Source organism: Prunus persica, chromosome G8, assembly GCF_000346465.2.
Source record: "Prunus persica cultivar Lovell chromosome G8, Prunus_persica_NCBIv2, whole genome shotgun sequence".
In the NCBI taxonomy this organism is placed as follows: domain Eukaryota; kingdom Viridiplantae; phylum Streptophyta; class Magnoliopsida; order Rosales; family Rosaceae; genus Prunus; species Prunus persica.
Genome location: NC_034016.1, coordinates 12,937,304 through 12,959,256, shown reverse-complemented (window position 1 = coordinate 12,959,256; position 21,953 = coordinate 12,937,304). Strand labels below are relative to the sequence as shown.

Sequence of the window (21,953 nt, the reverse complement as noted above, 5' to 3'; positions counted from 1 at the left end):
ACCATCTAGCTTTGGCAATGACACGAGCGCGACACGAATGTCAGGTCTAATTAGGCTGCAATATATAGCAACCAAAGCAAAAAAGTCATCTCCAGTGGTTCAATTTTGAGACCTTAAATGATTGAGCCCCACTAGAGCTATACACATATTTATGTTTGTAGTTGAGCCCATGAAACTCAATAAGGCCCGCATGGAGAAAAAGCTGCCAATTTGTGTTGTCGGTGAGTTGCCTTGCGACTATGGCTCCTCATACTCTCTTCTTGACCAACGGATGCTTCCTCTTTCTTTTATTTTTATTTAATGTGACTAATGAAAGGAATGAGCTAGATAAGGTTTGTGTTTGGGTTTTTTTTTTTTTTTTTTTTTTCAAAGTAACAATCAAGTTTTTTTATTTATTATTTATAAATAGATAAGATTTTCAAATCTGATCCAAATTTCGATTTTGATTTTTGTCGAAATGTTCAAACACAAAAACTGACATATCATAATATACATTCAAGCAAAATAGCTTTTTTCCAAAAAAATTCACACATATATAAAATTATATTGAATATAGAGCTCCATATATAGAGTCCTCTTGTTGTGAGAGTGTTGTTTTTAGAGCCCCAAAGATTTCATCTGAGCTCTAAATACGATTCTATCAACCTCTTTTAGGATTGTATGGTGTTGGGAAAACGTATATAATTTTATATTTTTTCAAACAACTTTTTATATTTAGAGAGTTTTAATTATAAGATTACACTCTTGAAGTTTAGCCTAATTACAATCAGACCCTATATGTTTAATTTATTCCTCGTTCTGAAAAGGTTATTAAAAATTTATGTTGCTAAATTTGTTACTATCTTCTTGGGTATATTCTTATTTTCATTTATAGGTTAATTGTTGATTTGACTGGAATTGATGATATACTTGCTGTTTCTTCAATTTTTGTTTCTAAGGCTTACAAATGCAGAAGAAGAAGCAAACAGTTAAAAATTGTACAAAGCCCATTTGATATGTCATTTGGCAACCACTATTGGTGGGTTATGTACAAATTTTCTTGATTCACCCTTCTTCCAAGTTAGTATATTTATTTATTTTGCAAGAACTTGAGAGAAGATTCATTTGGCATAATTTCTCTTTATTTCATATAAAAAATTCTGTTGCATGTATAAGTTGTTAAACTAGGGTACAAAAGACGTAGGCTTCGCCATTTGGGACTCGATTATAAAATTTTCTCTAATTGCATCGGAATCTGATTTTTTTTTTTTAAAGGATATTCTTAGCAGACCTCACCTTACATATCAAAAGATATAAGTACATATTTACAAGCTCCTAAGTATGAATCCAAATATATCAACAAAATCTATAAGATCATGGAAAAAATTATATAAAAAATTATATGCACATTCAAGGCTTGTAATATCTTTTCTATATACTAATGGAGAATCATGATAAGAAGTCAAATGGCCTCAGGAACTGCCTCCTGTGCCAAAACATAATAATCTCCACTTCCATATCTCCCTTCATTTCTATCCATGGCATGCTTGGATTGGATATTGAACATTATCAGATGCAGCTGCATGGGAAGGGAAATGATCTTTCTATCGGGTTGATCAGGTTTCCTGCAGCTTATAGAACAGAAAAATGAGGAAGCTGAAAATGAAGAACATGTTAATGTGATCTTGATGTTGAAGAAATAACACATCTGCAATGCATCTACAAAACACCAGTCTCTCTACATAATTTATATCCTACCAGTCCCATCATCAGACCAAGTGCTGCCTCTCCACCTTAATAGGAGACAGGTTTTGAGATCAAACCATGCAAAGGCAGAAATTTGTGGAGAGGGCAACTCTTTAATATACGACTCAAAATTTATGCAAAGTCATAATACTGGTGATCGACCAGACCAAGAAAATTCTAAGTGGGACAGGAACATACATGATAAGAAAGGACTTTCAGAACAATCAGGGAAGTCATCTGCCTCAAGCATATGAACAATTTGCCCCATTTTTGGTCGCTTGTTGACATCTGAATCTGTACAGCGGAGACAAACCAGCAATGCTCGCTTCATAGCTCTTGGAGAGGGCCGAACTTCTATCAGAGGATCTACAACCTCCTCCCCACGGCGACTTTGGATCATTTCTTTAAACCAATCAACCAGGAATATCTGATATACCTCAACTGAAACAGTTAGGACATTGTTGCAGCGCTTCTAGGAAACAGAGAATGAAAACTTGGCTTTACCTCTTCATCTGGTCTGGAAGGGTCACTTGGTCTTCTTCCTGTAATTATCTCCATGAGTAGAATTCCAAAGCTATATACATCACTCCACTCGTTAAGCATACCTGTCCTGACATACTCTGGACATATATATCTACAGAAAATTACAGTGAAGAATCAGTACTACAACATAGTAGAGATACCATCCAGGTAATGTATCATTGAAATATCTTCAGAATTCAAGAAAGAACTAACCCCATTGTCCCCACTACAGATGTAGTCACATAGCTTGACTCAGGTGCTAAGAGCTTGGCCACGCCAAAACCTGATACTTTCGGGTTCCATTTTCTATCCAGAAGAATGTTGCTGGGTTTTATATCACGATGCACCACCCTGGGTTCTAACCATTCGTGCAAGTAGTCCAGCCTGTTAGAAAAACAAGAATAGGTTTATAGTGATGCAGGATAATATATTTTCATAGCCAAAGTAGGGAGATCGTGAGAATGACAAAAGCAGTGCAATATGTTACAGATCCTGTCATACTGAGACATATAATCGTTAAATACAAGCAAAATGAACAAGAAGAATACAGAATTATCTCACCCTTTTGCTGTCCCGACAGCTATTTTCATTCGAATATCCCAGGTCAGAGGGCTGACAGGCCCAACATCACCATGCAACCATTGCTCCAAATTGCCATTGTCAATGTATTCATGTACAAGCATCCTGGCAGAGCAGTAGAAGTCCCCATGGACATGTTAATTAGAGGAAGAAACAGGTTAATCTGAATTCACCTAAAAGATATGACAATAGAGTTACCTTTGAGGGCCTTCAGCACAATAGCCAATTAGACCCACCAAGTTCTTATGCTTTACTTTACCAATGGCTTCCACTTCCGCCTTAAACAGTATCTCTGCCTGACCCCTATATGTAAGATGGCAAGCAGCAATTAAATTTTGAGTTAACAGATATGTTATACAAAGACCAAGTTCAAATCTGAAAATTTGCATTCATGGCAAAAAAGCAACTGCACTTCATATAATTTCATTTCACAGGAAAAATTTTCAACATCCATCATGGAGCCACGGCACTGTTTATGTTTTTGCTCCTATTGTTTCTGGTATGGTATTTTAATATATTTAATATTAAAATGGGAATGTTTCGATGACAAAGTAATATTTGGTCAATCAAAAGTAGAAAATCAATGATGAAAAGTGAAAACAAGCTCTGAAGATCAGACATAACAATGAGGCATGAAGAAAGAACAAAGTTGAAATTGTATACAGTAAAGATACTAAAAATAAAAAGACTGAAGAATAAAAGTGTTAAAAGCGCATAGTAATTTTCTTTTCCTCGTACAGCGGAACAAAGGGAGGCTCTTTTTCTTTTTAATCAAAAGAAAAGCAGGTCACTGAGTGTATAAACAGTGATTACTATATTAGTTATTGATTCAGTGAAGCCAACGAGGTTTACTCTATATTAGCTATTGATTCAAGAAATATTTCGATGAAAAAAAAAGAGGGGAAGATTTGAAATTGAGTAAAAAGACACGTACCCGTCGTTGAGAAGGTTCTTGACCGCCACGACATGGCCGTCCTGCAAAATTCCTCTGAAAACGACGTCGTATCCTCCTCCAATCACGTTCTCTGGAGAAAATCCACGCGTCGCAATCTCCAGCTCTTTCAAGCTATACCACCGGCCCCTCCTTGTATAGCGGCGGCGCCAATTGGTTTGTATAAGATTTGCAGAGAGATGTACCTGCATCCGAGCATCCGTTCTAAAATGCCTCCAGAATTTAGACGCTATAGTCTTCAAGTCATTGGCCATGAGCGCAAATGCTTCAACTTTTGTGAGGGACTTGACAAATGTTGTGGAGATGGGTAAGTCTGAAAGCGGGGAGAATGTTGATGCCCAGGTTAGAAGTTCTTCTCCATAGAAATCACCTTTGGCAAGACACTTGGTGGTTGAAGAACCTCCACTACTTCTTCTAGCACCATTGTTAGTTGTGTAGGTCAACAAAATGCCTCGAGTGATGAAGAGCATTTTAACAAGTGGTTCACCCTCTCCAATTATACATTTGTCTTCTGTATAGCTCACTGGCTTGAGATTGTCAAAGATTTCTTTCAACACGTGATCGTCCATAACTCGAAGCATTGGCACCTAATTTTAAATGTTAATTTAAAAACTTAAACGGTACGACATGTTAAACCAAGAAAAACTAAACTACGAATTATAAAATTAATAAGAAACGAGACAACTATTTTGGAATTCCAGTACTCCCTTTACTAATTAAAATAACGAAAAATTGAACGCTTTGGAGAGGAGGGGAACTTACTTTCTTCATTGTAGGCCAGCAGAGATGTCGCTTGATAAATCTCTTTTGTTCCAAGGGAAGAATATAGAGGATATTCTCCACACGAACATCTTTGTTTTGTTCAAGTTGTTTGTGCACCTTTTGCATGATGGTCGCCTTCATATTCTTAGGGATGTCATTTTCAGATAACCAGAATTGTACCTCTAGATCTTTCATTTTCAGCTGCCGTATAATTCTCATCTTCGCTGATGTTCTAGTTACCAACTCCATACATATCTGTTACACGACAATCATGAGTTCTTGTAACCCTAATTTCCATGTCCACCATCTAGTTACCAACTCCCATACGAGCCCTAAGTTAATTTAGAAGTTCTGGCACCAACCTTCAAATTTGTAGTGAGGTATAGTAGAACCAGGAGCAAGCCACTTAGAGAAATAAAAATGGCAAAGATATTTTCCCATGTATAGTTACTCGTCTCGAGGTTTTGCCCAAGAGAACTGCAGAATAGAAACAGAGGAAATATATTCAATGTACTGCAGGTAATAAAATATTCTAGGACCTGTCGTCTATGTTAAAAGACATTACAAGTTAAAACACCATTTTATGCATATGTGTATGTGATGTTAGGCAACGTAAAAGAGTAACGTTAAGAAAACCACATGTTTTAAATCTAGACAATTGTAAATTTGTTCCTTCTAAAAAATACAGTAATGCAAAATTATGTTCAAACCTTAGATTTCGCAAGCCCCACCAGAAACAATGAAAGAATTTTTTCGGTAAATTTGTTGACTCCAACACACCAGACTGGACAGCCTCAACAAACATACCAAAACAGAAGGGTGTTGCATTAGTATTGTGTGGATTTATAGAGCATAAGTCGTCCAGAAATGTGATGTCTTTGATTGTACGACCATTGCAGTAGAAGGTAGTTGGTTCACATCCATTGTTGTTTCGACAAGCATTTTGCCAGCAAGCCGCCTCCCGCTGGATAGCTAAAAAGTACCAGAAAGCTCCAAATACCTAAGAACATCAACAAGTTAATAAGTTAGCAAACAAACTTTTGAGAAAAGTTGCTACAAAGTATTCATAGGAAATTAAATGATGTTTTATTTTGTTCATAAATTGGTGACAAGGTTGATTAATTTGAGAACTTGGTTTCCAGCCAAGAAATCCAACCAAAACTTGGAAACCAAATGGAGCATCACTTGAGATAAATTAATATATGAATATTGAAACTTACATGACTAGCAAGGATGTACAAAAAGAAACTGAATGCGCCTTTAAATAAAATCCATATTTCAGTCTCTCTGGTAGGAGTCTTGTTGAATTTTGTACACAATAAGTAGATACGAAGAACTCGTGGTACATATTGTAACAGAGCAAGAAAAGCCAAAAACTTCCTCGTATTCAAAGAACTAGAGTCCATGAAGATAAGGATCACTGCCTGGACACAGTGCAATGGATTAAGCCAACAGTTAATTTAGCTTATATTCACATATCCGAATTTCAAATACTTTTAAAAGAGAGATTGGTAAACCAATTTTTCTCATACCTGTGGAATGGGAAGAACAGCTAAAATGTCAATTAAGATATGTGATGAGATCCTCCAAATCCTGTTAGCCATTGCCAAAGCATCTTCAACTAATATGGTTCCTTTTGTCAAAACTATGGTATGAAGATATGATCTCCCCATGACCCTAATTGTTGGAACTTTAGGTTCGATATAAATTTGAATAACAATGTTCACTAAATAAAATAGATCCATTGTCGATCGTAGTGAAATAACGGCTCCCTTCAAACTTTTATCTAACCCGATGCACTTCTTATCCTTGTTGACAATAGGAATATAAAAGAATAACGGATCTATTAAGACCCCAAATACACATGATGCTAAAAATGCCCTCTTCCACTTTGGAAGAAATGACCGACCTCGATAAAAAATACTCTTTATTATTTTTGGCCATTCTCTACTTGATCTATGACCTTCATTTATAGTGGCAGATTCCTCAATTGCCCAACTGAAAACACATCATAAACATATCAAAAATTAGGTACTACAAATATAGATAAATAAAACCCTAATTAAATTTTATATGATATAAGGTTCTTTATGGATCCATGCGTACTTTCGTTTTTATTACCTTCGTAGTGACGATTCTCTTGGTATACGTTCTACAATGCTGAAAAAGATATAACAAACAAATGTTGATGCACAAAATTGGATTAGGGAAAACAAACGATATCGTCTATTCATATTATAACACGTGTATATGCATCTTGGATCAACAAGATTAATGCAGTAATTAGTACAAAGTAAAGAACTGGTATCTGCCTTGTCTAGTGTGAGAGAGCCTTTACGTAGGCAAGAGAAATTGGGCCTCTATTATGGGCCCTTTTTTTTATCCAACCAAAAAAGAAAGAAGAAACTTCAAGAGAGGCATTGAATAAGAAGACAATCAGATCATATATAATAGGGTAAATTTCACTTTAGTACTTGTAAGTTTCTCAAAATTATAGCTTCGCTATATGAAGTTTTTTTCGTATCAACTTCGTACCGAAAATTTAATTTTTCTATCACTTTCATATCTCTATTAATCAAATTGTTAAGTTATTTGTTAAATGATGACATGACAATGAATGGCACATTAAAAATAGACATATTGTGCCACATCAACTGATAAAAAAAATAAAAAAAATAAAAGAATCAATTAACAATTAAAAAAATAAAAAACCATAAAATAAAAAAACAAAATTTTGAAAACTCTCTCCTCTCTCTCTGCAACTAACGACAGGGAATAGAGATAGAGGAGGGGCTGGGATTTGGGCAGGGGTTGGGGGATGGTCTCGGGTGAGGCTGGGGCTGGGGGTGGATCTCGAGTGGGGATAGGGGTAGTTGTATGGTGGCGTTGGGCTTGTGGGGTGGTCTGGGTAGAGAGGAAAACAGAAGGTGAGAGAGAGAGGGAGGGAGCGGGTCGGGGAAGGGTGTGTGTTTTTACATATCTGGGTATTGTTCTAATTTCAAAGGGCGTGTGTTTTTTCAGATCAGACACTGAAGCTGATGATTGGGTTTGTGAAGATCAAGTAGTACTCTAATGTCCTCGTAGGGTGAATTCGTTGGTGGTTGGATTGGAGAAAAAATCGTTGAATTAGTCTTGGATTTGGGAAAAAAATTGTTGAATTTGGGGAGGAAAATAAGAGGTTGTGTGTGCTGAGAATTTTGGGGGATGGGGTGGTGTGCGCAGTGAGGGAGAAAGCGCAAGGCAGGGGTGATTTGGTTCGCTGGGGGTGGTGGGAATGGTGGTTGGGTTGAGCTTTCCTCGCTGTGCGGTTTGGTTGTTTGGGGTTGTATCTGGAGATGGGGTTGCGAATGGGTTCATCCGAAGAGAGAGAGACGGTGAGGAGATGGTGGTGTGCACGGAGGAGAAGAAGGTGGAGGCAGCTAGATAATGGTTTTTTATATTTGTAAGTTTATTTATTTATTTACTTATATTTTATGGGTTAACAGAGAACATGAACTGATGGTAAAAGTAAACGATGGGAATGAAAGTGAAAAGATAAAAGCTTTGTGTAGTAAAGTCAGAATTTCGAAAAACTTGCGGGTGATAAAGTGAAATATATCCAATATAATATTGGCTTCTGAAATAGGATCAGATTGAAATAACAATAACATGAGATCAGATTGTTTCAATACAGTTCTATTTCTTTAAATTATAAAAAAAAGATGAGAAATTAAGAAATAATATAATTAGAAGAGTAGAAGAAACTAACTCCACAGCTATCTCTTGGGATATCTCCATAATTGCTGAAGCCATTAATAGCCCCTCCTGCAATATAGAGAATCGAAAACTTAATTAATTATACAATAATAAAAAATATATATTATATATAATTTTAATCTAGATTCTAGTCTGTGTAAAATGTGGGTGGATACATGCTTCCAAATACCTGATCATCAGTTAATATTTTGCACAATGAGTGCTTCGACAGAGACGGAGCTGAAGGTGGCCATTAAATATTGTCTACAGGGGAAAATTCATGCATTAACAAAACAATAAATAAATATATATGTAGTCTACTACAAGGAAAGACCTTGGGAGGGCTAGTCAATTTAAAGTTCGGCGGTCTCACTGGCCTCCATCTGTAGTCCCTGCGTGCAAGAAATGTGACGAAATGTCCATCCGTGTGGGGACGTCTGAGAGGAATGTAAAGAAATGTCCACATTAGGAAGTTGAGCACATTAAGCATCCATAATCGTGCTTTTTATTTTTTAATTAAAATTTAATTAAAAATATATAAAAATTATTTTAGAAGTTTTTATAAAATTTAAACTCCAATCATGCTTTTTAATTTAGAGAGTCAAAAATGCCATAACTATTTTGTAATTGGTCAATATCTATTAAAAAGTAATATAAAAAGAATTAGCATTAATAAAATAAAATCAGATTATAGGTCATACTTTTATGGAACATAACTACCTATGTTATCTTTTTTTAATTCTAAAAATAAAATAATAAAATAAAAAAGAAAACCAATTGGCACAAGCATGTACCAAGGGGCTAGTACTGATTAAATAAAGCAACATTAAATTATAGGGAGCCATTATGAGTTCTTTCTCTCTCCTCAGATTTAAGAGCTCCTAGAGGTCTCTGTAATTTAGGAGATGGATATGGAGCATGGTTGGAGTTGTATTTTTCCAATTCCTCCTTAAAATTTATCTAAGAATGTGATTTAAGGAGCCCATTATAAATGCTCTAAAGACTTGAACTATTATATAAGACATTTCTTCACGTCCACATCCTTAATATCAAAATGGAATAAAAAACGGATTTATGAATCTCACAAATAGCACAAATGAGTGAGTACTTGGAGAGGGGGAGGTGAAAGCAAGGTTTGATTAAAATTATTATTTGTTTGATGGGGTCCATGGGGGTATTCAATAACAAAGGAAGACCTGATCGTAAGAGGGGTAGCTATGTTATGTTCCTTTTATTTTCTAGGAATCTTCATTGTATATAGTTGATGAATTCTCTATTTTCCTCTAAATTCCTAGGAAACTTCATATTGTCGGCAAGTATTCCTCCCACCTCGGAATTGGATACGTCTGCCTTCATGATCTCAAAAATTCAATCAAAGAGTATATTTATGCGTTTTTTGACCATATCACATGCTACTACACAAAATCTGCTTCCTTCCATGTATTTTCACCCTCATTTTCAACGGTCAAATACTCTCTCTCTATAATCGTGTGAGAAGATAATTCCCCCTTTTTTTTTTGTTTTTTTTGTTTTTACAAACGATATTAAAGACTATGCTTTTCTCCTACGCCCCTTACTATGCTTACAGCTTATCATCGGAGATGGCCTAATGTATTTATCATCTTTTTGTTTTTCATGATAAACTATGTCTTGGTTTAATTATTTGATCTTGTATTTTGTTCTAGTTCGCCTATATGTTATTTGTTGAATTGGCTTTGGCCTTTTTATTTTTCTAATAACGTTTTTTTGCTTGTGTCTTGAACTGAGATTTGGTTAATATTTTTCTTTTTACAAAATAAAATAGTATGAATGCAAGTAGCTCCAAAATATTCTTGCAAGTTGTAATTTGTATGAAGGAACATTAGTGTTGGTACCATGGTTTGGGCCTCACTAAAGCCCACAAGCAAGCCCACAATGGATAACTCATGTGAACTCCTTACGTGGACCTTCATATTAGCCACATCTATAGTTCATATGTGGCATCGTTACTATAGAATTTGTAACCTAAGTTGTTATTTCACTCTCTCAAAGGCTCTCAAGCCTATGTACAATGTAACAACCGTATAGTTAAAACAACTGTACAACTCAACGTGGACATAGCCCATTCGGGTGAATCACCATATATCGTTGTATTCTTGGTGTGCATGTGTGTCCCATATCGATGACCCAACCTGTATTTCGACAGTCTCTTTCTCTATCCTCCTAAATGGACAACCTGAAGCTTCCTTCTTCCCTTCTCGAGGACTCAGACAAGGAGACTATCCCCATATCTCTTTCTCATTATCTATGAAGTGTTGTCCCTTAATATTTCGAAGCTTGTTAACGAGGGTGAACTTGCAGGAGTTAAAGTGGCGAGAGGTGCTCCAATTCTTTCTCATATTTTCTTTGCAGATGACTCTTTGTTCTTTTTTAAGGCTGAGGAATCTAACTGTGCTCGTCTTAAGAAGGTTCTCCAAGAGTATTGTCTTGCCTCAGGTCAAGAAATTAATTTCCGGAAGTCATGTATTTACTTCAGCCAGAACACCCTTCATCACCGGCAAGCAAGTATCTGCTCTTCAATGGGAATTACTGGTATTGATAATCCTAGAATTTATTTGGGTCTGCCTTCAATTTGGGGAAGATCATAGAAGTCAGCCCTTGGCTTCATCAGAGAACGCATAAAGAAACGATTGGAAGGGTGGAAATCTTCTTCTCTGTCCTTAGGGTCATATGAATGCAAGGTAGTGAAAAATGATAAGTTCAGGTTGTCTGCTAAGTGCAAGGAAGATTGTAAGTGGAGGTTGTATGCTTCTTTGATGCAGGGAGAAAACACTTATCAAATTAAGAGCTACACTCCTAAGCATTCATGTTCCAAAGGTTTCCATAACAAAAACATCACTTCAACTTTCCTTTCTCAAAGGTATATGAGTAGGATTAAAGATGATCCTAAGATTAAAAAGACAACGCTTCAATCAGAGGTTCATAGAGAATTGGGATATTAAGTTTCCACAGATCAATGATATAAAGCAAAGAGGAAGGCTCAAACTTTGATTGAGGGCACTTATGCTCAACAATACGAAAAGTTATGGGAGTATTGTGAAGATATTAGACAGACTAATAACAGCAGTAGTATGTTGATGAAAGTGGATCCTCCTCATTTTCAAAGGCTTTATGTGTGTTTGGACGCATGCAAATTAAAAGCACAAGGACTAAATTGACCGAATGGATAAAACACAGGGACCATTTTGACATTTAAGCCTTATTTTTCTTCTTTTTAAACAAAAGAAATTCATTCATGTTTCAAGTTTTGATTTCCAGATAGTTTGATTGGCAATTTGGCATTCTAATGGAGGTAGCATGTTTATAAATTGCTAGAGTTTATTATTTCCATGATTTGTTTTTGCTGTGAAGGTTTGTTTATTACATTTTTTTCATGATTGAATCAAATTTTGAGGTGTGATGGTTAACTTAAGAAACATATTTAAATAAAAGAATTGTATAAGTCAAAGTGAAAGTGTTAATTCTTTTTATCAAACTAATCATTTTAACATTTTGTCCTTTTTAGTCATTATACACAACTCACATCATTTTTACAAATAATTTTACCAAGCACTTATAAATTAATTGTTGTACTAATATCACTTTCACAATACAGTTTACCAAATGCTAAATTGCTTTTATTGACAGTTTATTTCTCTCACAGCAAATCTGAAAGAGATTATTTTCATAGCACAACAATACCAAACTGACTCTAAATCGAACCGAATGAATAGTACCAATTTTGATTCCAATTTGTGATGAGAACAAGACCAAACTGGACTGTGCCCACTCATGGTTCTTCCTTTTGTTTACATTCTATTTTTCAAACAAACATATATCAAATCAGGGCTATTGATGCTGTATCATCAACAAATTCGATGTCTGATAGCATCTTCGATTTGACTTCTTGAAGATTTGCTGGATATAATTTGTCCTACAAATTCAAGTGAATCTACATACATATGAATTAACAAATGCAGTTTTTGTTTTCAACTACTAAATTAATTAGTGGTTTCTTATGAACTCTCTGAACATATAAAGAGTACGTATATGTGTAATTATTCTCATTGATGGATGTCTTTCAAACCTCTTTGTACCACAAAGCACTTGAAAATAAATTATTTATAATTGAATTTGATCCCAAAGGCTCCAAATCTAAATATTCTGATCTATTCAAGTTTTGAATTCTTTAATTTTCACGGTACATTATAAAATTTTCTCTAATCTCAGCGGAAACTAATAAAGAAATGGATATATTCTTAACAGACCTGACCTTAAATATAAAAGTCTATGAGTACATGTTTACAAGCTCCTCTATAAGTATGGACCCAAATATATCAACAAAACCTATAACATAGTAATCTCCACCTCCCTTTCTCCCTTGGTTTCTAGCTATGGCATGCTTGGACTGGATATTGAACATTATTGGATGCAGCTGCACGGGCAGGGAAACGATCTTTCTATCGAGCTGATCGGGTTTCCTGCAACTCATAAAATAGAAAAATGAGGAAGTTGGAAGTCAAGAACATGTTAATGTGATCTTGAGAATATGATGTAAATGAGGGATACTGCATAAACACCAGTCTGTATAATTATTGAAAATTTTCAAGTGATATCCTACCAGTCCATCCCTTAATGGAAGACGGGTTTTGAGATCATCAGTATGTAAAACTCATAGCATGATGGCCAGAGTTAACAGAAATGTTACACAAAGACCAAGTTCAAATCTGAAAATTTGCATTCATGGCAAACAAGCAACTGCACTTCATATAATTTCACTTCACGGGAAATATTTTCAACATCAATCATGCAGCCACGGCACTGTTTATGGTTTTGCTCCTTTATCTCTGGTATTAGTTTATATTTTATAGATATTAATTTGCTATTTCAACTCTACAAACTAGTAAAATTTAGTTGCATGATAAATTGTTTAGTAATCATTAACAATTTTGGCAAGTTACAACTGAAAAGTTCGGTCACTATATAATATTTTAATATATTTTTTATTCAATAATCTGTGAAAATTATGTGTATAATACTTGACTTTTGTGTATATTGTTGAAAATTTTGTAAAAAAATACGTGTATTAAACATGAAAGTGGTAAATTCTTAATACTGGCAATAACTCTGAAAAAGTAAAAAAATGAAAAGGGGACAATAGAGACTCGGGTAATGGCCTAATAGTAATGGATAATACTCTAAACTACTCTTATAGTAATTATTAGATTTATATATTTCTATATATAAAGAGTATAGCGGATCGATTATACTATTTTAAAAAAAATAAAGTATAGCCGTGGGGTTATACTATTTTTAAATAAACATTAAAAAACCGAGTATCACCGCTTGGCTACACTATTTTTATAAATAAAAAAAATTTGAAAAACAGAGTATCGCCCCGCGGCTATACTATTTGAAATAGGATAGGACCCCATCGACTAGGTGCTCATGTGTTAAAATAAGTATAGCCGCGCGGCTATACTCTGATTTTTTTTTCTTCTCCAGGCTATCAAAGAAAGTTCATGTATTTGGGTTCAACCATAATCATTTGTTAAGATGACATCTTTGTAACAGTACTTGAAATCAAATTCTACATCATTCCTTCGTCCAAAAATATTTTGTAATGTTGGAACAAAGAGAGATTTTGCTAGTGTTTTTCTTTTTCACAAGGGTGATATTATTGCACAGTTATTATGATTAAATTTTGCAAGTGTCACAAAATACTTATTTATCCCGTGGCATGGATCATGAATCATGATCATATTATTCATAATTCAAAAAGGATTTTCTCAGCAGCATATATAAGTTGTTTAACAAGAGTAAACCATAAAAACATGAATACCTCAGAATGTATAACAACATAAACGGTAAAGGCATGAATAGTAAGGGAAATCATGTTAACTAGTAACGAAACTCTCGATACTTATTTCTTTCAATAAATCCCAATTCCAAAATCTGAAGAGAGAAAAAAAAAAAAAAAAAACCTACTAAATTTTTTTATATTTTCTGTTTCTAGATTTGATTTCTATTCTACTTTTTATTTTTTATATGGATACACTAGTATCATTTAGCATTTAATTATTATGAGATGTTGGAGAAAGCTAAACAAAATTTTATATTTGATATGTAAACACCTAACCATTAATTTTTATATTTTTATTTGTACGGTGTCGGAGAAAGGTATATAATTTTATATTTTTTCAAAGAATTTTTTATATTTGAAGAATTTTAATTATACGATTACACTTTTGAAGTTTAGCCTAATTACAATTAGACCCTATATATTTAATTTATTTTTATTTTGAGAAGGTTATTAAAAATTTATGTTGCTAAAATTTGTTACTATCTTCTCGGGTTTATTGTTGATTTGATTTGTTGGTTACTATGTACTTTCATTAGGTTTCGTTTAGTTTGATATTTTAGTCTGCTTTATTCTGGTGGGTTGGTTATAGCTTTATCTTCTCCGTTTGTCTGTTGATTATATCCCTCAGTCTTTTGTACAAGATTGGAATTGATGATATACTTGCTGTTTCTTCAGTTTTTGTTTGTTAAGGCTTACACATGCAGAAAAAGAAGCAAACAGTTAAAAATTGTACAAAGCCCACTTGATATGTAATTTGGCAGCCACTATTGGTGGGTTCATGTACAAATTTTCTTGTGGAAGGAAATGGAGAGTGGGGCGGCCAGAACCTTGAGAAAGGGAGAGAGAGAGGCGTGAGAAAGGGAGAGAGAGTTTCTCTAGTGTTTTGGAATTAAGTCATGTGTGGTGTGTAGCTATCTATTTCTAGAGTCTTTATGCTGGTTAAGGTTTGCAGAGAATAATTCCCATAAGGAAATGAATTATTATTTTCTTTAAATGATAGGATAATATCAAGGAGATTTGATAGAAATTGGATTCTTTTTTTTTCTTTTTTTTTTGGGATGAAATAGAAACTTCATTAGATAAGCTTCAACGATACAATAAAAGACATCAACAAGACATCTAAAATACCAATCCCAAAAGGGCAACAAATTAACATGCTAAAAGCAAAACTAACGCGGACAAAAACCGCACTAAAACTACTAACCCACATCACCACAATTATGGAAATCGGATCTTTGATTTGAGAAGATATTCCTATCATAAATCAAAGATAATCAACTAATTAAATTTAATTAGCACAATTATTTGACCTAAGAAATATTCCTCTATTCACGTGTCACTTTGTGATTGGTTGCCAAAATTCATGTTGGCAGACCCATCAGTTCTTGGAATATTTCGACCTTCACTAGTGTATCCCTAAGAACATCCACCCATGTTCCTCACACAATATGAATTTTAGTGAAGCCTCAAAGCATGTCCACAATAGATAACACTATGCCACTTTTTTTCTCTATCTCAAACTTATTAGATTTCCCCAGGTAAGTTTTCTTGTTTTGAATAAACAAAAACACTAATATTGCCGAACCAACCCTTCTCTCTTCTTCTCCCATTTTCTCCCTTCTTGGTTTTCCTTCCTTGCAACCCCTCTAGTTTCAGGGGTTTCCCCCGGAACTAACCCATGCATCTAATAAATTGGGCGTCTCTCTCTCCCGTCATGTTGTAGAGAGTTTTTCCCCCCAATTGCATGCTAGGTTTTGTTTCTCTCCAGTCTTTTTGGACTGGCTTTTCAGGATCATTTATGTTGTAGAGGTGGAGTTGCTAGATCTAGATGGATCTTTCATTATTGGGTGTTATGAGATCATGTGGGATGGTGGAGGTGATGTGGCCGTCTTTGGCCAGGTGGATGTTGAGCACTTTCTAGTTCCATGTTCAAGCAAAATCTGTTGTTTTCATGATCTCTTTGACGTACTGGTGTTGCAAGGACTCTTCTTGATCCCCTATTTGTTAACTCTCAATGAGTTGGGCTTCAATTGTAATGTCTATCCCTCTCCGTCTTGCTAGATTTATTTTTCCAAATTTATTGTATGCAAGAACCTTCATTTGTGGTGTGTTCTTCTTGTACATTTCTTGTATTTGCCCCCATATTAACGAAATAAACAATGTTACTGTTATCACATTTATATACTACATTTTCATATCATCTTATGCAGCAGATGAGGTGGACGGACACATCAATTAAAATTAATTTAATATTTTCTTTTCTTTTATGATTTATTGACATTTTTTAATTGATGTAGTTGTCCACTTCATTTATCACATAAAGTGGTATAAGAATGTGGTAAGAGTAGCATTACTCTAATGAAATTCTGCTTGTTCTTTAAAAAAAATTTTTTTTTTTAAATATAAAAAATAAAAAAAATAAAAAATAAAAACCTCTAATATTGCCAACCTCATCATGCCCTTCAGTTTGGTTGTTTAATTTTTCCATATTTATTAATTTTGTCAAATTTACAATATGAGATTTTACATCTTCCTATCGTTCCTTGGACGTCTAAGTCCCCAGTGCTACAGATCTAAAGCTTCTGATATTCAAGTTTAGAATTCCTTTCACGGACCATTATAAAATTTTCTGACTGCGTCGGAATCTGATCACAACAAAATGGATATTCTTAACAGACCTCACCTTACATATCAAAGGATATAAGTACATATTTACAAGCTCCTTACAAGCTCCTAAGTATGAATCCAAATATATCAACAAAATCTATAAGATCATGGAAAAAAAAAAATTATAGAAAATATTATATGCACATTCAAGGCTTGTAATATCTTTTCTATATACTAATGGAGAATCATGATAAGAAGTCAAAATGGCCTCAGGAAGTACCTCCTGTGCCAAAACATAATAATCTCCACTTCCATATCTCCCTTCATTTCTATCCATGGCATGCTTGGATTGGATATTGAACATTATCAGATGCAGCTGCACGGGAAGGGGAACGATCTTTCTATCGAGCTGATCGGTTTTCCTGCAGCTTATAGAACAGAAAAATGAGGAAGCTGAAAATGAAGAACATGTTGATGTGATCTAGATGTTGAAGAAATAATACATTGGCAAGCAGGATGCCAAAAAATATGATATAAATGTGATCTTGATGTTGAGGAAATAACACATCTGCAATGCATCTACAAAACACCAGTCTCTCTACATTTATTGAAAAATTTATATCCTACCAGTCCCATCATCAGACCAAGTGCCACCTCTCCTCCTTAATAGAAGACAGGTTTTGAGATTAAACCATGCAAAGGCAGAAATTTGTGGAGAGGGCAACTCTTTAATATATGACTCAAAATTTATGCAAAGTCATAATACTAGTGATCGACCAGACCAAGAAAACTCTAAGTGGGACAGAAACATACATGATAAGAAAGGACTTACAGAACGATAAGGGAAGTCATCTGCCTCAAGCATATGAACAATCTGCCCCATTTTTGGTCGCTTGTTGACATCTAAATCTATACAGCGGAGACAAACCAGCAATGCACGCTTCATAGCTCTTGGAGAGGGCTGAACTTCTATCAGAGGATCTACAACCTCCTCTCCACGGCGACTTTGGATCATTCCTTTAAACCAATCAACCAGGTTCATCTGATATACACCAACTGAAACAGTTAGGACATTGTTGCAGTGCTTCTAGGAAACAGAGAACGAAAACTTGGCTTTACCTCTCCAGCTGGTCTAGAATAGTCAATTGGGCTTCTTCCTGTAATTATCTCCATGAGTAGAATTCCAAAGCTATATACATCACTCCACTCGTTCAGCATACCTGTGCTTGCATACTCTGGAGATACATATCTACAGAAAATTAAAGTGAAGAATCAGTGCTACAACATAGTAGAGATACCATCCAGGTAATGTATCATTGAAATATCTTCAGAATTCAAGAAAGAACTAACCCAAATGTCCCCATTACACGTGTAGTCACGTAGCTTGACTCAGGTGCTAAGAGCTTAGCCAGGCCAAAATCTGATACTTTTGGGTTCCATTTTCTATCCAGAAGAATGTTGCTGGATTTTATATCACGGTGCACCACCTTGGGTTCTAACCCTTCATGCAAGTAGGCCAGCCTGTTAGAAAAACAAGAATAGGTTTATAGTGATGAAGGATAATAAATTTTCATAGCCAAAGTAAGGAGATCGTGAGAATGACAAAAGCAGTGCAATATGTTACAATATGTTACAGATCCTGTCATACTGAGACATATAAATTAATCGTTAAATACAAGCAAAATGAACAAGAAGAATACAGAATTATCTCACCCTTTTGCTGTCCCAACAGCTATTTTCATTCGAATATCCCAGGTCAGAGGGCTGACAGGCCCAACATCACCATGCAACCATTGCTCCAAATTGCCATTGTCAATGTATTCATATACAAGCATCCTGGCAGAGCAGTAAAAGTCCCCGTGGACATGTTAATTAGAGGAAGAAACAGGTTAATCTGAATTCACCTAAAAGATATGACAATAGAGTTACCTTTGAGCACCTTCAGCACAATAGCCAATTAGACCCACCAAGTTCTTATGCTTTACTTTACCAATGGCTTCCACTTCCACCTTAAACTCTGTCTCTGCCTGACCCCTATATGTAAGATGACAAGCAGCAATTAAATTTTGAGTTAACAGAAATGTTATACAAAGACCAAGTTCAAATCTGAAAATTTGCATTCATGGCAAACAAGCAACGGCACTGCATATAATTTCACTTCACAGGAAATATTTTCAACATCCATCATGGAGCCACGGCATTGTTTATGTTTTTGCTCCTATTGTTTCTGGTATGGTATTGTAATATATTTAATATTAAAATGGGAATGTAATATTTGGTCAATCAAAAGTAGAAAATCAATGATGAAAAGTGAAAACAAGCCCTGAAGATTAGACATAACAATGAGGCATGAAGAAAGCACAAAGTTGAAATTGAATATAGTAAAGATATTAAAAATAAAAAGAACGAAGAATAAAAGTGATAAAAGCGCAAAGTAATTTTCTTTTCCTCGTACAGCGGAACAAAGGGAGGCTCTTTTTCTTTTTAATCAAAAGAAAAGCAGGTCACTGAGTGTACAAACAGTAATTACTATATTAGTTATTGATTCAGTGAAGCAAATGAGGTTTAGTCTGGTGGAAAAGGGTCATGACTTGCAGACCTTCCTCTCATAATTTAGACTATTGCTTGTATTCCAAAAAAAAAAAAATTACTAACATGAATAATTTATAAGAAAACTAAAGTGAATACTGATACAGTTCACAATGTGTATACATATATTACATGCAAAACGTCTATATTGTGATGTTGCATACCAAATTAATGATACGGATTAATTATAAATTCCATTTTGTAGAAGCGAGTCTAAAGTCAAATTTCATATTATTAATTTCATTATACAACCAATTAGTTATTGATTTAGAGATTCTTTTCTTCCCAACATTGAAAGAAATCTCAAGTTGGAATTCTCTCACCCTTCACCATTGACCAAAACTCTCATGGAGTGACGCTAGTTGAATAAAAAAGCATACCAAAATATGGGACGTTTACTTACAAGTAACGGTATTCAAAAGAAATGGAATGATTTTCATTCCTAACTTCCCCTACATATAATTATACAGATTAATAACAATTAATAATGTGCACTTCGCAGTGATTTTGTTTTTGTTTTTTTGTATTAAAACAAAGTTTTAACGTAGCTTCTAGATTCCCCACCGGCCTACCTTAATGCCACTTGAGCTTTGAGAATTGAATAAAAAATATATATCTATAAACAAACATTATTAGCTGTTGACTTAAAAATACATTATTAACCACACAGCTTGGAAAGACCCTTGGATCTAGTATGAACGAGAAACATGTTAACCAAAAATAAACAAAAAACATGTAAATTATTTTCCTCAACCATTCCTATGTATTTTTGGACCGAAAATATTTCGATGAAAAAAAAACAAAACAAAAATGGGCAAGATTTGAAATTGAGTAAAAAGACGCGTACTTGTTGTTGAGAAGGTTCTTGACCGCCACGACAGAGCCGTCCTGCAAAATTCCTCTGAAAACGACGCCGTATCCTCCTTCTCCAATCACATTCTCTGGAGAAAATCCACGCGTCGCAATCTCCAGCTCTTTCAAGCTATACCACCGGCCCCACCCGATGTTCTGCGGACCCGACCCGTCACTTTCCAACCCGCTCCGCTTCACTTTCCCTCTTTCGATATCCACAATCTCCATCTCCTCCTCCACCTCCTTCACATTTTCATTTCCGATTTTGCCCTCGCCAATATCGAGGACGGCCCGCGGGCTAGGAGATTTGATCTCGGCGATCTCTTTGGAGACAAGCGGGATTGAGCCGGAGCTGTGCTTGACGCGCATCTTGCGCTTTCGCGAGGCTCGGGTCGTACGGACGCAGAGGAAGATGAGGAGGGCGGCGGCGAGGAGGCAGAGGACGAGGATAGCAATGACGGCGTAGAGTTTGAGGCTGAGGAATGGGGTTGTGGAAGTGAGCTTGTGGGAGAGGGAGGTGTTGGATGTCTGAGTGGTCTCGCCGGATACCGTCATTGTTTCCGGCGAGCGAGGTCGGTGGAGAGTTTGAGCTGAGAATTTCTAAAGAGAGAGAGAGAGAGAGAGAGAGAGAGAGATGGTGGGAGTGTTTGTTTGGTTGATGAGTAAATAACTTGAAGTTAAAGTTCAGTCCGCAATTTAGACTGTTAGAGGATTTTGCAGAGAGAGATGGCGAAGGAGAACAGAGTGCGGTTTCAACGGACACAAAAGCGAAAGGCAAAAGTTGAAGTGAAGGAAAGAACAGAGAAAAATAGGAAAAAAAATGGAAAAGAAAAAGGGAAGTTGTAAGATTATGGGTTTGATATTTGAGATTATTACAGAACTGCCAGTCTAGAGTGTACAGCCAGGCAAAATCGCAGTAGCTCTTTTTTATTTATTTAATCCATTCCACAATTATATAGTTTATGAAATTAGTGTCTAGAACAAAGTGATATCTAAGAACCGTTCGATTTTTTTGTTGAGAAGAAATTGTATTCAACAAATATCATAAAATGTGTACAACATCAATAGTTAATTCACAACTCAAACACAACGATCAGAAACAAAAGAATAATATTAATTAAAAGATTTGTGTTCTGAATAGAATTACATAGTTCAAAAAAAATAAAATGTCAAAATTCTCTTTTTCAAAAATACATTCATCATGTCATTAATTTTATTCTCTAAAAATAAAATAAAAGCAACAAGAAAATAAATATAAATGGGAATTCATGCCAACGGAATCTAACCCAATGAAAAAGAATCTTGACTTTCAAACCATTAATTTCATATTCGAATTCTCATAACATCTTAACAGTTTGTTCTAAAATTCAAATCCACACCGTCGTGAAAAACCCACCCTAACCCAATTATAAACTTTCACAGCTGCAATTATACTTGAGTGGATATCAATCAATATGCATATATATAATAAGATAATTATTTAAACCGATGCACATGGCAAACACAACACGAACAACTACTTCGATTTATTTTGCTGGATATGTTTAGGGAGAAATATTATTTGAGAGAAGGTAACATCTCTTTGTCAGCTCTCTCTTTAGTTTGAAACCAAATATTCCTAGTTTCACTAATTTATTATAGGATATAGATCATGACGCATGAACAGTGAAACCCTTTTCGTGGTACATAATCTATTATAAGAAATTAATTTTCTTTTGAACCGAAATTTGTCCTAACTGGGTTGAGGTT

General features: G+C 35.0%; 2 protein-coding genes across 5 annotated transcripts; both read right to left on the bottom strand.

Moving 5' to 3' along the window:
• On the bottom strand, positions 1,257-8,559 carry LOC18768238 (cyclic nucleotide-gated ion channel 1). 3 transcript variants are annotated; one of them, XM_007199269.2, is made up of 14 exons: positions 8,466-8,559; positions 6,662-8,344; positions 6,073-6,538; positions 5,761-5,964; positions 5,251-5,540; positions 4,903-5,017; positions 4,541-4,795; positions 3,761-4,365; positions 3,025-3,129; positions 2,809-2,931; positions 2,461-2,631; positions 2,230-2,359; positions 1,924-2,152; positions 1,257-1,604 (listed from the first exon to the last, which is right to left on the bottom strand). In XM_007199269.2, coding segments are annotated over exons 2-14 (2,808 nt in total). In that variant the 5' UTR covers positions 6,775-8,344; positions 8,466-8,559; the 3' UTR covers positions 1,257-1,602. The 3 variants fall into 3 exon arrangements, with proteins under 3 accessions (XP_007199331.2, XP_020425552.1, XP_020425551.1); XM_020569963.1 differs by having other exon boundaries at positions 1,257-2,152; positions 6,662-6,700; positions 8,289-8,344; XM_020569962.1 differs by having other exon boundaries at positions 1,257-2,152.
• On the bottom strand, positions 16,803-21,136 carry LOC18767243 (probable receptor-like serine/threonine-protein kinase At4g34500). Of its 2 annotated transcripts, none has more exons than XM_020569954.1 (7): positions 20,200-21,136; positions 18,693-18,797; positions 18,477-18,599; positions 18,114-18,284; positions 17,883-18,012; positions 17,596-17,805; positions 16,803-17,191 (listed from the first exon to the last, which is right to left on the bottom strand). In XM_020569954.1, exons 1-7 carry the CDS (start codon positions 20,757-20,759, stop codon positions 17,165-17,167), a joined length of 1,326 nt encoding a protein of 441 aa, XP_020425543.1. In that variant the 5' UTR covers positions 20,760-21,136; the 3' UTR covers positions 16,803-17,164. The 2 variants fall into 2 exon arrangements, with proteins under 2 accessions (XP_020425543.1, XP_007199646.2); XM_007199584.2 differs by having other exon boundaries at positions 16,803-17,185; positions 20,200-21,132.

Bases quoted from the DNA above. Each gene is read 5' to 3' on its own strand.
- LOC18768238 (XM_020569962.1), bottom strand. From the start codon at position 6,774: ATGAATAGACGATATCGTTTGTTTTCCCTAATCCAATTTTGTGCATCA. The intron at 2,932-3,024 runs GTAACTCTATTG...CTGCTCTGCCAG, and splicing joins TGTGCTGAAGGCCCTCAAAG to GATGCTTGTACATGAATACA. The intron at 2,632-2,808 runs GTGAGATAATTC...TTTTTCTAACAG, and splicing joins GCTGTCGGGACAGCAAAAGG to GCTGGACTACTTGCACGAAT.
- LOC18767243 (XM_020569954.1), bottom strand. From the start codon at position 20,759: ATGACGGTATCCGGCGAGACCACTCAGACATCCAACACCTCCCTCTCC. The intron at 18,798-20,199 runs GTACGCGTCTTT...TCTTACATATAG, and splicing joins AAGAACCTTCTCAACAACAA to GGGTCAGGCAGAGACAGAGT. The intron at 18,013-18,113 runs GTTAGTTCTTTC...AATTTTCTGTAG, and splicing joins CGTGTAATGGGGACATTTGG to ATATGTATCTCCAGAGTATG.